This window comes from Silurus meridionalis, chromosome 13, assembly GCF_014805685.1.
Source record: "Silurus meridionalis isolate SWU-2019-XX chromosome 13, ASM1480568v1, whole genome shotgun sequence".
NCBI lineage: Eukaryota > Metazoa > Chordata > Actinopteri > Siluriformes > Siluridae > Silurus > Silurus meridionalis.
The window spans coordinates 8,559,173-8,572,874 of NC_060896.1; the positions used below are offsets into that span (position 1 = coordinate 8,559,173).

At 38.4% G+C, this 13,702-nt stretch overlaps 1 protein-coding gene across 2 annotated transcripts in view; it reads left to right on the top strand.

Moving 5' to 3' along the window:
* Positions 1–472: 472 nt before the first annotated feature.
* srgap1a (SLIT-ROBO Rho GTPase activating protein 1a) overlaps positions 473–13,702 on the top strand; it is an 89,031-nt gene continuing 75,801 nt past the window's right edge. The window contains exon 1 of one of the 2 annotated variants that reach the window (XM_046864142.1): positions 473–1,896. In XM_046864142.1, the coding sequence (XP_046720098.1) occupies positions 1,827–1,896 (70 nt within the window). In that variant the 5' untranslated portion in view covers positions 473–1,826. The remainder of the gene's footprint in view (positions 1,897–13,702) is intronic. The other variant, XM_046864141.1, reaches the window with a different exon arrangement.

Genomic DNA, 13,702 nt, shown 5'->3' on the forward strand with positions numbered 1-13,702 from the left:
TCAACAATCGTCTTCTGGACAACTGTCAAGTCAGCAGTCTTCCCCCATGATTGTGGAGACTGAACCAGACTGAGACACCATTTAAAGGCTCAAGAAACCTTTGCAGGTGTTTGGATTTAATGAGCTGATTAGAGTGTGACACCACGAGTCTCCAAAATTGAACTTTTTCACAATATTTAAATCTTCTGAAATACTGAATTTGGGGTTTTCATTAGCTGTAAGGCATAATCATCCAAATTAAAAGAAATAAACACTTCAAATATATCAGTCTGTGTGTGATGAATCTATATAATATAAGTTTTACTTGTTTGTATTGAATTACTAAAATAAATATACTTCCTAATGATATTCTAATTTATGAAGATGCACCTGTACACAGTATTATGTATTATACTGGCATTTTATTATGGATAATGTAATTTAATGTGCATTTTTGATTATAATATTGCATCACTGTATACGTTTAACTTTAGATACACAGGGGATATAAAAAAGTCTACTCACCATAATAAAAAAATAAGGTTTTAAAAATATAAAGACAGAAATAACAACATAAATGTCAGCCTTGTTGCAACTTTAACGTGATCGGACCACAAACAAAAATAGAAGAAAGAAAAAAATTAATGTATACTTATTGTTGATATTTTAAATGCAAAAAAACCCTGATTGCATAAGTCCGCACACCTATCCAAACATATATTTTGGAAGCACATTTTTCCTTTATTAAATCATCAAGTCTTAGTGTATAAGTGTCTATTAACTTCACACATGTAGACTGTAATTGTATCCCACTTTTTTTTTTTTTAGATCCACTGTGTTATGTGAAAGAAAACACCAAATTAAACAATTTATTGAATCGTAATGACGATCACTCGCCACCAGATGGCAATGTGGAAACATCTCGAAGAAGAGTGCATCCTCTTAATTCGATTAATAAATCAGGAACAGTTCAATCATATCCTGCGATTCACATGTATCCTTTCGTATAAATAATCTTGTGGAAATATCTACTAAGCACTTCAGTCCCATCCCCAGTCCAGTCCCGCTGCAGAGTTAAGTTTGTATTACAGGGGAAGACGCGGCCATTCACAGCTCTTCCGCCCGCGTGCTGTGCCGGGACCGTGTTGCCAGATCGCTAAAATCACACTCACACTTTGAGGGATTGTTGTTTATTTCAGTGTAAGATTTTCACACCCGAAATTATAACTGTTCTACAGCAGATTGTTTTTGTTTTATTTCTTCTGTCCTAGACGACTTCTGAACAGTGGTCGACGCTAAGGGGTTCAATCCAATCTGGCAACCCGAGCTCCGATCCCTCCCCGTTCCCACCGAATCTCTCCAACAGATGCGCTCAAATCTGCGGATCCTCAAGAAGTCGAGCTGAAGCAAAGGATCCTGCTGGATAGTGCACAAGAAAACACACTTAAAGACAAGGAAATATCTGTTCAAATTATCTACAGCTTGGTGCATGAGTTAGAGAACTTTTATGAAGGATTAGTTGAAATGTGCAGGTAGTTGAGTTGAGTTTGCTGGATCACGGCTGGGGGATTGTTGGTATCTCGGAGGGGTTTCGGAAACTCGGCACTCCTCAAACGGTTTCTCCTGCGAGCTCACTGATGGTGGATCCCCTGCGGCTTGCTCGCATCGTGATTGCAACCCGAGCCCTGTGTGTGTGTCTGTCTGCTTTCCCCATTTGCCAGCCGGAGAAGTTGAAGATCTCCGGGATGCTTTGGCTCTGAAAGGAGAACTTCTCTCGGGATCTCACCGTCTACAATCGAATCCACTCGGGTAACTCGTCTGTCGGCGACACGGAGCACGGCTGGAAAATGTCGCATCCCCCTGCCAAGTTCAAAAAGGATAAAGAGATCATCACGGAATATGAAAGTCAAGTCAAAGGTAAGGAAAGGAAAGGAGAAAAAAAGGATCGACTTGCTCCGATTTGGATCCTGTATTAAAGTCTGGAGAACAGATTGAGACTCTCCGTGTAGCACAGACGGATCAATAAGTGTAGTTCACCCCGCAAAAACAAGATAAAAACAAGTTATTTAATGCATTAAAAAAAAAAAGATGATCTGCACACATAACACACAAAAAACTGGAATTGGTCGATTTCTGTCCATTTGTACGCGTCATTTAAATTAGGGGATCTAGTTTATTTGAATAATTCCCAGCATGCTTTGCAGGCATCTCAGTTACTACAAAGTTTTGTCTCATGTTTAAAGTGAAAGTTTTTTTTTTTATTATTATTACAGTGTTTTGTTTGGCAGGGTTTGTGTTCATATCTGTGTTGTTTATTAATTTATTAAATCCCTCATTGTTTCATGTGCATGAAGTGATGGTGTTGAATTCTCAAAAGTGATCCATTTTCCTGCAACTGGACTTCTTTCTCATTTACAAGTGTACTACTCTGATACAGCTGTGTTTATTTATTCCTTACCTAAAATAATTGTAATTTGTATATAAAGTGGTCATTTTCCCTGAAATTCGCTTTATCCACACGTCTCTACACGTTTCCTCCTGTAGCTAGGTAAAAGAGCAACTGCTGGCATGGGGTGACTGGAAAGGATTTGGCCTTAAACCATAGATGACACATTTATTATAATCTATAGAGCAAGCCTATGGAATGGGGAAAAAAGCGATGTACAGTTATGAGCTGGCGTTACTCAGCAGTCATAAGTCAGGAATGTGCCAGTGATGACTAAGGCTTTAATAAGCAGTCATGCCCCGTTATTCACAAAACAGTTCATTAGAAATGCAGTCAGACACACAATGCTGTAATGGCACCACTTAGACTTTCAGCATGCCTTACTGGACAGCTGTAGGGGCCAAAAATCTACTGAATTAACCGTAATTTTTCTCCCTGTTTGCACATTATTGATAATTGTCTAGGCAAAATCCCTACTACAATCAGGCTTCCTGCTTTCTTTCTAGAGCTGCTGTACTTGAATCTGACAGAAAAAAAAAAATCAATTCATATCTGCACAATGTTGTAATTCATTAAAGTGAGCTTGTGTGTATTCTGGGCCCGCTGAGCCTTTTGGTCTAATGAGGATGTCACTGAAGTCGACTGTAATAGTAGTCTTGAAGTTGCTTATTATTCTGATATTGGCACAAGGAAATGCAACTTATTAGGAGTTAATTATTACCTTATTAGTTTCACCCATAAAGTTTACATGATTATGCCTGACAGCTGTCATTTGTAACAAATAATCTATAAAGGTACTCTGTAAAAAAGAAAACATGACACTTTATGACAGTATTTGGGGCATTACTGGAGTTATTGTTACCATTGAAGTAATTTTTTTCCCAAGACGATGTTCTCTTATACACAGCAACTTAACCATTGTTCATTTAATGGTATGTTTTACTTTTACAAACTTACTTTATAGTTTGCTGTTGTAGAACACCCATAAGACAAAATAGTTACAGTTGTTACTTACATTGTAGTAACTGTATACTGTTATTCCCTAACTGGCATCATTAACCCTGTTATTGGGCATCAAATGTTAATTGTAAATTACAGTCTTAACATCATGTGACCTGACAAGCTAGCTGTTTTTAACGACCAAACCATGCGAAGTTAAGCTGCATTTTTACTTGAAGGTGTTGGGAATCTACTTAAAAATGTAGCATTTTGTCCAAAGTTTTTTAATAGAGAGTTGATTGCTTTCCAAAAGAAACTCATGTTTATTCTGATTGCGTTTGATTAATTCACGATTAGTATATGTATATACATCGATCTCTTTTCTTGATTTCTTTTGATTGTGTGATCAACTTTACATTGCAAATGATATCTAACTGGTGTCTAATAGCATTTGTTTGCTGTTTGCTGACTTAGAGTTGTTCATTTATGAGCATATACTGGCACAAATTGATAGTGTGTATGTCAGTAACAAAATGGTAATAAATATGGTAACAGTGATCCATTAATTTTGGGCCAATCCAAGGTGATGATTGGTGTTTGGTTCCCAACCTATTAACCTTGTTACTACAAGTTGCTTGCTATTTCTCGTGTTCCTGTTGCATGTTGGACGTGTTGTCTGAGATGAACACCCCAGTCTTATCAGAATCCCTTTTGATAGTGAACGGGAACTTGTGCTGACTGCGTCAGGCCATTCCTGTTGATCATGTAGCATTTCCCAGAACTGTCTGCTTACAGTGAATTTGTGATTGAGATATATGTTGAGATTTATGTTCCTGTTGCCCATCATGCCACCATACACTTCCAATTTCCCCCAATTCAGCCAATTTTAAAATGAAACCTTAGTATCTTAGTACAAACATTGTACCTCCACTTATCTTGTGTATGGACCTTTACAATGTGAAATAAAAAAACACATCTAGCACACTGATAGGATAAAATTGTAAGTTAAACTTTTGGTGCTCCAGGGTGCTAAAGAACTTTCAAGTTGAATAGGTCTTCTGGAGGAATATAGTCTGACTCACCGAACTGGTGGAACATCCATATACCCTGCCTCATTAACACACAGCCTTTATCAATCACACACACATACATAACACACACAACAAATACATGAGAGGAAAAACGCTTAGGCTTAGTCTTTAAAATAAGTCTGTGTCCTTGTTACTGTTTGCTGACAGAATTCGAAAGTGTTGGGGGACCTGACGCAACAGATTGCAAACTTGTAAAAAAAATGCAGTTCTTCTCCACGTGTATCATCTGTCAAACACACAAACGTGGAAATTTGATCCCATTACAATCATACTTGATTATGCCACACTAAACATAACCTTTTTTGGTTTTTTTTAAACCTTGTCTTAATAGTCATCCGGATATGCATTCATTATATATTTAAAATTAGTAAAGCACATTCCTAGAAAGTGTATGGTACTGAAATCAGTACTCTTTCCCACTTTGTTAAACGAGGCTTGGTACATTTCCTACATCCGATTTGCAAACAAAGTGCCTTTTGTGTTACATCACGTCAACTAGACTTTATTGTCATTCCAACCATGTACAGTGCGGTACACAGTAAAACGAGACAATGTTTTCCCCAGGACCAAGGTGCTACAGCAAACAACATAAATTAACAAAAGGAGCACAGAAGTACGTAGAACTCTAAACTAAGAACACAAAATGCACAAGAGCATTGAGACAAGGAGACAGTAGACACAGTAATTGTCAAAAACAGTAAACACATCGACACGGCAGCGCTGACTAGCAGGCTACAGGAGGTTGTGCACGTGGATTGTCTATAAAAATAAAGAATAATGAAGAAAGATAAAGAATGTAAATGTAAATGTTAATAAAATAAGGACTCAAATGGAGAATGTCAAATACTTTTGGCACCAAACATCTTCCAAAATATAGGGTATGTGTCAGGAGATATTTTTTTATAACTCGAAGAAAACTGCATCAGTTGTTAGATTATTAGAAATGGTGCATTCATGTTTTGTATAGCTAATTCTCTCGGCTCGAGAGCAGGTGCTGAAGAAACGTATGTGATCATGTGGTCTCGGGGCCAGCTGAGAGAAGTGCTATGTTCTTGTTTCATCTTGGCCAGGCCATTAGTGTGATGCCATTTCATTTATGACCGTGGGTCACGACTTGCTGCCTGCTGACAGCCAAGCAACCCCTGATTGTCATAAGATCTGCTCTTGTAATCTTCATACACACTGCCTTCTTATAAGATGCATGCGTTTGTAGGTGCTAGAAACTGAGAGGTGTTGTTCACTTCACATGGGTTAGCCTTAAGTCTTTTCTTTTCTAATCTAAGTCTAATTTATGCAGAATTATTTGCAAGACTAGAGGTACAGGAACTTACTAACTATATTACTAACTGCAGTGAAACAGGTCATTTAGTCTTTCCATTGTTAGTATTAGTCATTAGGCTAATATGTTTTGGGTTTCCTCACTCAATAGGGTCGTACAGCTGAGACAGCCAGGTGCACACCACTATTTAAAATTCATATCACATATTTCACAGTCCTGTGGCACTGTATGCAAGGATCTCGGAGGAACCAGAGAATACGTTGCGGTTTCGGAGCCCATTCTTTGATCTTTTTTTTTTTTTTACGCTGCTTTTATGGCAGCTCAGGGACGTGATGTATGAAATGCCAGCTAACTGAAAAGCATTGGGTAATGTCAGTGACAGTTTATAGGAAAGCAGTGTCACAGAAAATAGTAAAGAAAAAGGCTACACATTGATTTTCACATTGATGTGTGGGTTTTGGAAAAGGAATATAAAAAGGTATGCCTTTGTGTATTCCCTGAGCTCACTCAATGGCAGAAAGAAACACGAGTTTTGGAATATGAGAAAGCAAATACTTTTTTTGCTGTTTAGTCTACTGAATACCTCGAATCAGTTATTCCTAAATATTATATTATTCATGATGGTATGTGTCACTCTGTTACCTTTGCAGTAGATCATGCCTATGCAGTCACTTTAAGATCGTTCTCTCCTGACAAAAGCTTTTGTTAACATATTGTCCCTGTTATTTTGTCTCATTAAACCAAACTCATTATAAGAACACACACTGTTGATTGGAACATTCTTAAAGCACCCTCATTTTTTTTTATAGTTGTAATGAATTACCGGAGGGTGTGACTAGAGTGGAACGAGTATGTTCATTAGTTCAGGGCTCCCCGTTCAGTTCTGTTTAGGATTAATGTCCGTGTGGAGTCACATGTGTGTTAGGGTTTCTTTTCTTTTAGGGTTTCTTTTGGGCTCTGGTTTCTGCAAAAGTCACAAACTTCTGCCCGTAAATGAATTGTATGGTAAATTGCACTGTGGTGCTTTTTTTCTCTAGACTGGCATCCCATTTAATGTGTATGACCACATTTCATCCAGTGTTCCCGGAATACACTTTCATGAGACGTTCTCTCCCTTAAACCAGCTAAACAGTTTCTACACTTCATCCTGTAGGTACTTTAGGTCATGATGTTTTACTGGAGTATACACCTACCATCTGCTCTGTTTCCTCTTATTTCTTATGGCACATTCAAGCGGTCAGGGTGTGTGTGTGTGTGTGTGTGTGTTGTGTGTGTGTGTGTGTTCATTCCCTGTTGATGGCATGGTAGAGGGCGTGAAGGTTATTGACGGCACCATCTGTGGACACTCTCACTCTAGTGTTTGATAGACTAAGCTGAGCTCCTGACTGGCCTTTCAGCGCATGCTGAGCTTTTCACCCCAGCCTATTAACACCGCTTCCCTTCCCCACATACCATCCCCACACCACACAATAGGAATCAGTGACGTAGCATGAATCCAGGACACTGACACTAGTTATTGCCTTCAGACACAAATAGTATTGATTTTTTTCTTATATTTTTTTTTGTATTTATTTATTATTTTTTTAAGGAAATTTTGTCAGGATTTAATTATTTTTCTTTATCCCAGAAGTACTTGACAAGCCTAGGTATCTTCATCAAGCTTGCTTCTTTAGTTTGCCATTGGAGCTAGAGTTAGTGTCAGGGTTAGTGATCCAGATCAACATGAATGTATTAAATTGTTAAGAAAAAAAGGACTACTGTAACATATTTTGTTAAAAAAAAAACTCCTGCATTTTCACAAAGATTTCAGTGAGATATTTTATTATAATTTTGACAGAAATTCTAATGGAAATAAATGTGGTTTCCACATTTATACCTTATTAAAGCCTTCAGCATTAACTTTGCTATGTATTTCGCATGACATTACAATTTTAGATATTATGCTTTCGAGTCCTACGAGTATTCTTACAAAAAAATGAGCACATCATCAGACACTCAGCTTGTTGATTACATAACTCAAATTAGAAATGATTCAGTCACTTGCACTCTAATCAGGTGACATTTGCAATCCTGTACTCGCTGTTTGATATAAATAAGCTATCGGCTCTGATAACTTTGATGTGCTGATTTGCTCTCGAGTGCGAGCAGTGATAAGCAGCGAGGAGTCAAGACAACACAGAATAGTTCCTTCATTACGTTTTGCAAAACACGTTCTCACCCCCCTTCCCAGCTGCGTTCTCGATAAGCACGTTGTGCGGATGGTTGAGTGTATGTTTCCTAGGCAACTTGCGCTGATTAACCACAGTTGTTTAGAAACAGATGAGGGGTCGACTCAGCACTCGCACTGTCCTTGTAATACCTGACTAAAACTCTGCGATTTTTTTCTAATATGCAATTTTTCTACTTATTTAGCAACCTTTGCAATCCGAAATGTTTCTTTTGTAATTTGTTGCAGATCTAATGTGCCATTAGTTCTAATATGCAGTTATTAAATGTTAGTATATGTGGACACGCTGCATGCTTTTGTAACGTTATGCCTAGTCCGTACTTTGATTTCCCATCAAACCCCACTCTAATGATGGTGAGGAGATTAATCTGCATCCTTAGTGACATTTGACCCCATCCCTTCCTCCTACCTTGACCTTTTAAACCTTAAAGGGGGCAGGGTGCATAGGTCCTGTATAATCAATAGCCAAGGGCCATCCTTTCAGTAAGACTACCTTTAGAAATTGTCTGGGGCCAGTGCACTGGGTGGGTGGGGGAGCTGATCTTTACGATCCAGTGATCATTTAGATGGCAGCAAAATGCCTTCTTCAATCTTTGACTGTTTTAGGACTGACTGTTTATCACTGCAGTCAAAGGTGTGGCTTCACATTTTATTTATGTTAGCCATTCAATGGAGAGTAGCAGAAGATCCCCCAGGATTTCTGCCTTTGGGCCCCCTGGCCTTTTGGATTTGCTTTCTGAGGCGATGTGGAGAGTGTTTGCCAAGGGTTCTGACGATCTTACCACAATAAAGCCTCCTTTTGTGGTCTGAGGTGAAAGCTGCAGTCTTTGGGTGAACCGTGGTGCGCCCACGCCGCAGGGCAAAACTGTAGATGGGTTTGGTTTCAGCCAAAAATATGTGGGGCTCTCCCATATGAAAGCTCATTTGAAGATACAGATCTGTTACCCATGCTTATATCCTCAGCCTCTAGTAGTTCCACATATAAAGTTTTTTTTGGATTCTTTCTTGTGCATAATGAATGGTCTGCCTTTTTGCGGCAGCATTTGGATGTTGTTAGATGAAATAATTTGTTGGTTAACCAGCATTCACATAATTTTCCTTTTGGAGATACATCTTTATAGTTCATGTCCTGTGTGCATCCATCCGATCGCCTGCCCTGAGCCCATTTAGGTCTCCAGGGTTTGTCATTATGAGAAATCCAAGAACATTTTTAAAGCTGAGAAGCCACAGGGACGTACAACATAATCATATTTTAAATATAGTGAGCTTAACACTCTTATTGCATCATCTGTCGATTTTCCATATTCCATGGCCATCTGAATCCTGGCATATGCTGTTGTATATGTGCTTTTCTTTTCCAATCTTGTACTTTTAGATTTAATAGCTCTTGATACCTATGGAAACTAGGCAGTACGCTGTAACGGAAAAGTGATTTGTTAAAATGTCCATAGGGTATCATGCAGCAATAATTGTTCCAACTGAACTTCCTTGTTTTCTCTGAAGCAGCTCAAAATGTTTGACATGAAATTTGACTCACTCTGATGTAATGGCAGCACAATTGGCCAGTCTATTACGTCACCAGTCTATTTCCAGTCCTTTCCAATTGGTTTTTACTTTGTATCCAAACTTCAGAGCAAAACCCCTTGAAAGCTGTAAAGAAGTGTACATTTTGCAGTATACATTTAAACAACTGTTATCGTATTATGCAGAACAAGATGCCATCCAAAATCCTCATTTTGGCCTTAACTTTATCCCCCACCCAGGAATGTTGCCTTGGGCTTTGACAGCTGAGTCCATGGATGTCCTGCAGTCATTCCCATGCATTATTCATCCCTCATACTGAGTACCAGATATGTCTTTTTATGCATTTTTACAGAACATCCCCAGAGACATGATGTTACCAAACACTATTCTTAATTTAGTTTTGTGGGCCTCTTTTTTACATTTATTTTTTACTGATTTTGCTATGAAACTTGGCATTAAAAGGAGTGATGTGCTCTACCCACTGCATTCTCTTTACTTTTATCTTAGCAAGTCTTTTTCATGTTAAATACCATTTACTTTCTGAGAAGGCTCCCAGAAGGCCTGGCTTATTTTCCTAATGGCTTTGAGGAGCTATAACGACAATACCACTCTGAACGGTTATTCAAGAATGGCAGAGCAGCAAGCACTGAAAATAGACTGCACTTGACACTGTGTTCTATGCCCAAATGCTGTGTTCTTACTCGAACCCAGCTCCACTCAGTTTAGCTGAAGAAAAGGTTCTTTAGTAAAAATGGGGTAGAAAAGCATTTTGTCAGTGTAGCTTGTTTGAAAAGGACTTACATTTAAAAATCACTTCATTTTGGACGATCAGGTGTCTAAAATGCGTTCACATCAAGGCTATTGTCTGGGGACTTACGGGTAAATTACTAGTTCAGTTAAAATCGAGCTATATTATAAAAGGAAGACTTGAATGTACAAGTGGAGTGGACCTCAACCTGTACACCCAAATTTAGGTTTTACAAGTTTTCCTTTTAATATGAGTACACTAGGGCATGATTTGTCTGTGTATGATAATATATTTTAATTAAAAAATATATAAAAAAATGAATGACCTATCATAACCATTGATCAAATTATTTTTTTTTATTGGCAGGTGTCATTGAAGTGCCACCTCCCCAGAGGCTTGACTAAATAATTGTGGTTAATAATGTGTCAGTGTGGTGATGAATGGTTTACTGGTCTGACAGCACAAGTGTGTGACCACAATGCAGTGGTGTAGCATATGTGCAGAGAGGATGAATGGATGGGTGTGTGGATAGATAGATGGATGGGTGGGTGTATGGACTGATAGGTGGATGAATGTGTGTTGGTCTTGATTGTGGTTTTTTTGCCCAGTCACAGTCCCCAATATGTTATACAAGGCATCCTGTTCCTGTTCCAGCTGTAGAAGAGAATAGAGCCATTTGAGAAATAGTTGTCATATATGTTAACATGAGCTAACCTGACAGGATTTTTACAGTTATGTTAACTGAAATGAGCAAAGCTAACCAGATTTCAGTGAGGATTTGAAGCCATTTATCAACTTTTATTGATAAACCTTTGTGTCTCTTGCAGCTTTGTGTTTTTACTTGATATATGCTTAAATGTAAGGTGATGGCACGCTGTAATTAAGGTTAATGACTTAATAAACATTAATCTTTATTTCAGATGAAACATGCATTTTTACATATATAACAGTGTGGATGAAGGGGTAAGTAAAATTTTACTCCTCAAACCATTTGAGCACTACAGCCTATGTCATTATGTTTGAAGTTCTCCTATATGGATTTTGAGTAAATATTCTGTCAAAACTGGAGCCTCAAGAAGTCTGTGGAAAAGAGAAGACAACAGAGACTGTAAATATGCCCTGAGGTGACAGTCTCTCAAGATATAGGATTGTGAGTTTTCTGTCACTTCCTGCATATTGCTTTCCACTGTAATTACTTGGGAAAACAGCGACTCTCATCGCTGGCCTCGGCCTGGGCAGATTTCTGCAGCCTGATTGGTGGAATTGGAAATCTGGGGTTATATGAACCCATTCATTGCCTACAGGAAAGTCTGTCTTTGTCCTGTTCCATGTAATTTTGTGTGTGGTTTCAAATTCCATTTGTGAATTCGATACCAGTATAGAGGAGATCATACTCACTGGGTATGCAGAATAAGATGTATCTCAATAGTCCTGGGAATGGTTTGACACTAAAGTTAATCATTTTGAAAAGACTGATTGTCAGATAATATGCACATAATCAGCTCACTAAAATAGATTTACTATTTGCAAGGTTTGCTTTTTTAAAAGTACTGACACGACGTGACCCCTTGCTTCACTTCACTTACGTCATTATATATAAACGAATGGATTTTTACCGTATCCAGATAAACTTGCTTCTGTTAAACAGGACCTTTATTTCCTAGCATACGTAAGTATATCGCTCCAGGGATGCGTCTGAACTACTTTTCTACAACGTTCTTTACATAAAGCTTTCTTTCTCTTACCATATTATATGCCAGCGGTCCCCAACCTTTTTTGCGCCACAGACCGGTTTAATGTCGGACAATATTTTCACGGACCAGTCTTCAAAGTGACGTAGAGAAATACAACAAAATAAAAAAATACGACCAGCATAAAAGTGAATCCACTGTGTTGTTTCTTGTCCATTTTGCTAGCTTGGGGGTTTGAATTTAGCGGTAATGTATTATGTGTTAGTGGCCGGAGCAGCCCCTTTAAGAAGGTAGCGGATGTAGGTAAGACATGTGACCGAGACATCATGACATGCATCAAGAGTGAGTCATAGACAGATGTGGAGGAGAGAAGCCGGTAAATTTCCAAAATAAAACATTGTTCAGAATCAGATAATAAATAAAATGGTAATAATGTAAGTTATGTATTCTTTCTGTGCGGCTGGGTACCAATTGACCCACGGACCGGTGCCGGTCCGCAGCCCAGGGGTTGGGGGCCACTGTTATATGCTGCAGGTGCCTTTTAGAATAAAGAACATAGCTCTTGCCTATGTCGTGGGAAACTAATCTTTTGTATGAGTAGATCCATTGTTGTTAAAACTGCATGAATTTTTGATCTTGTTTTTATTGAAAGACTTCTCCAAACTAAGAGTCAAGAGTCCAAGGTTTCAAAGATCAAGCCAAAGGTTGATTCCGTGTATTGCAGTGTGAACATGTGTCCATCTGTAAACTGTCCATGGCTTATCTCCCAGCTGCTCCTTTGAGATAAGAAGTTCATTCACTCTCCCTAAAGCTCAGCCTTTTACAAACTTTGCCAGTACAATAAGATTAAGTGACTTCTGTGCTTTGGTGTAGGAATATTATTAAATTTGTGTTTTTTCTAATTTTGGGTTTGAAGTGAGGAAGGAAAGCTGCTTGTAGTTCATATGAAACTACCAGCTTGTACAGACATGATCTATAGTTGAGTGCTGTTATATTTAAAAAAAAGCAACTCATGGGAAATTACCGTCTCTCATTCATCTCATTCTTTTACTTCCATCTCTGATCCTAATCATTGTTTCACAACAATTCAAAATCATGTTGATTCTCATCTGCCTTCCGTAGTGAAATATCCTTTTTGCTGCTGTCCCATGCATAATCATGCTACCATTCCCTACATCTTTATCCCTGTGGGACAGGAGGGACTTCTCTCATCTTACCTTTATGTAATGTTCTTTTATTACTCCTGAATCCCTCTCCCTCAGGCTAACATAGCTGGCAGATACTCCTGCACTGTGGTATGGCTGGAATATAAATGATATATTGAGGGTTTTTTTGGTGGTAAAGAATGCAGATATGAGAAGGACATCTCAGGAGGGAAATGGATCGTTTCGGGGGAGACTGTCTACAGTAAATGTCCAGCTGAACTGCCTAATAGCTCTCATATGGTTGCAGAGCATTCACACACTGTTTGAAGTCTGTAACGATGTACTAAAGGGTGCGGTTTTAACTAGTTTTTTTTTTTTTCATTTTTTGGGTAAATAGCTGTAGTATGAAATGGCTCGCTTGCTTTGTATTTTGCCGTAGATATATACCACAGCATGCTACTGCTCTTTGACTATTGATAGAATATTTTACCAGTGTAATGATGTCTGTATGTGTCCAAACTGAGTGATGGATTTGTACAAACTATTGTGAAAAATGCTCAATTTAGCACATTTTAATGTTGTCATCAGGTTAAGTGGGTTTTTATGCCACTGGTCTGTTCGGTATTTTCGGTT